The sequence below is a fragment of the Mus musculus genome, chromosome 6, assembly GCF_000001635.26.
Source record: "Mus musculus strain C57BL/6J chromosome 6, GRCm38.p6 C57BL/6J".
Lineage (NCBI taxonomy): Eukaryota > Metazoa > Chordata > Mammalia > Rodentia > Muridae > Mus > Mus musculus.
The window spans coordinates 42,434,205-42,436,690 of record NC_000072.6 but is presented as its reverse complement, the minus strand read 5'-3'; the positions used below and the strand labels follow the sequence as shown (position 1 = coordinate 42,436,690).

The 2,486-nt window shown below is 43.4% G+C and overlaps 1 protein-coding gene across 1 annotated transcript; it reads right to left on the bottom strand.

The window, feature by feature from the left end:
• Positions 1–1,229: 1,229 nt before the first annotated feature.
• Tas2r126 (taste receptor, type 2, member 126) lies at positions 1,230–2,156 on the bottom strand. The gene has a single exon (NM_207028.1). The coding sequence runs from the start codon at positions 2,154–2,156 to the stop codon at positions 1,230–1,232; it is 927 nt and encodes a 308-aa protein (NP_996911.1).
• Positions 2,157–2,486: the final 330 nt, after the last annotated feature.

Here is a 2,486-nt window from a genome sequence, read left to right as displayed (position 1 = left end):
AAGGCAACTGCTTTTAATCTCCAGGAAGAGTGAAATCTCTATTCGAAGTTCAGTTGCAAGCTAGTCTCTGAAATTTACAAATTGATGCCTTTTGGCAAAAGTTCTCTTTCCCTATGATGCCAGAGAGAGAGAAAGATCTGCAGAAAAGCTACAAAAGGGCATAAGAGGTTACAGGATTCAGACAGGCTCTACTGAAGGCAAGACCAATGAGCTGCCATGGACTTCCAAGAGCTCTTTGTTCTGTCTTACAAACATCCATGTCTAATCACACTTTTTTTCCAAAGTTACCTTTCAAAACATTTGTATAATTCTTAGAGCAAGTTATTTTTATAAACAGTATTTAGAAAAATTAATGCTGTGCTTTTCTTTTTAAAAATGGAATTTGAATATAAAATAAGTGAGATTCTTTTTTTTTTTTTTTTGTAAAGGTGAGATTCTTAAGTCTTTTTCTGAATGAAAGATAATGTTTATTCAATGCAGAAGTGGCTTTGTAGCGTATACCTGGGGAAGTAAAAGGGTTCCCAAAGACAGGAAAATGAGGATTGGTCTTATTTATTTATTTATTTATTTATTTACGGATAACAAGCAAGGGGCGCTGCAGATAGGAGAAAATTAAAGGCAGGAAAAGGAAAATATTATTGAGAAATGATACAGGGTAGCATTAAGAATTTTTCCAGTCATCTTCACAAAACTAAAGCCAAAGTCTCCAAATTTTGGCAAGAGACAAATAATCCCCATACAGTGAAGAGTGATCAGGACTCCTTGCCCCAGCCCCTGCATGCACAGCCACCTGCTCTTTGAGGTTCTCATACTGAGTGCTACTCTGCCTCAGGGACACTTGCTTCCCACCCATGTATATCCCAATGCAGCAGTGACACAAAGTTCTTTTACCTCCCCAGTGGCCAGCCAGATGAGATGATTCAGTTGATCAAGACTATTCCCTAGAGAATGAATCAGTAACAAAAGGAAAACAGACATGAAAGGAACAGGACATATTGTACTTTGCACTTAGATCAATACTGGTCCAGGATTCGGAATTTCCACTTTCATAATATCCTAAGGTAAGGAAGGACACTCTGTATTTTCTTCTCCTCTTTCCCAATGAGGAACCTCACAGTATGACCCCATGCCTGCCTACAAAGACATTTCCACGTAGATGAGCTCACTTCCAAGTGAAGTTACCCTCACCTGAGTCTCTTCAAAGGCTCTAGATAAAGAGACCAAGCCTTCTAGGCCACCCAGAATCCCCTGGCCAACAGGAGTAGCTGCCTGAAGGTGCCGCGGAACCTGAGATTATTGGTGATGAGGATAAATGGATGTACAGACATGCAAAAGTAAAGTATAATTTGCCAGGGCCAATACCACACATTATCTGAGGAGATGAAGACTGTAGCATCAATGATCATGGACACAAAGGACACCGCATAAAGAACCAGGAATGAGATGAGTGACTTCAGGGCTCTGCTGTGAGCCTGGACGTTGGGGTCTTGCAAGCTGTGGGTATTGTGCTGCATTCTTAGCGAATGCCTTCTGAGAGAACTGATCAACAGCAAAATTGAGACCAGAAAAAGAGAACAAGGAATTGACATGGTGACAACTTTCAGAGGCATGAAATAGTCTATTTCCAGCCTTCTGTTCCACTCCTTAAAGGTTGTGTTCCCAGTAAACTTTCTCCTTAAGAATGCCTGATATATAGTGTGGTTTCCCCAAAAGAACAGCAGAGTTACAATGACGGACACCAAGATAGAGCCCAACAAGAACCAGGGCACCAACGCTGGGAATCTCCACTTCAACCACAGGAAGGCAGGATGGGAGAAGTTAGCAATCTTGATACAGAACAGGACGCTGAGCCAGGTACAAAACCAGAAAGTGGCTGAGTTCAAGAAGTCCCAGTGAAGACTAATGAGCTGCCGGGCAAGGCTCCCGGAGTACTCAACCAGATGGAGGAAGTAATAGAAACTGTTGACCAATCCCACACACTGCTGGAAGAATCGGGAGGTGCCCAAACTGAAGAGGATCATGTCCGAGGGGAGCAGCCTACCACGCAGTAGCCATTCCCTGCTCAGCATCAGCACAATGAAGCCGTTGGCCAGGATCCCCAGGAAACAGAGCAGAACAAAGGTCAACATGAAGAAAACTGATAATGTTGGTAGCATTTCAGTCCCTCCTCCTGTCACCACTGATTGCCTTGGTTCCTGGCCTCCTCCCTGCCCCTACCCACAGTCCCTGACACTCCCTTCTGGAGACAGGAGATAAATGGTTGGATTCTGCATGTGAGCCAGAACTTCAATGTGAAAAATGCTCAGGCAGTAGATAAAAGGTGTGCTTTTGGCTCAGATATGATGCAAATATTTCCCGGGCTCGGGTACCATGGGGCAGCAGCTGCTCATGATTTGCCTTCTCTGATTTTGCCTACATGCTGCCATGCTTGCAATAACATCAGTGGGGAAGGTATTTTAATCTTGGTAACTGAGTTCCATCATTCT

Coding starts and splice junctions, on each gene's coding strand:
- Tas2r126 (NM_207028.1), bottom strand. CDS start 2,156: ATGCTACCAACATTATCAGTTTTCTTCATGTTGACCTTTGTTCTGCTC.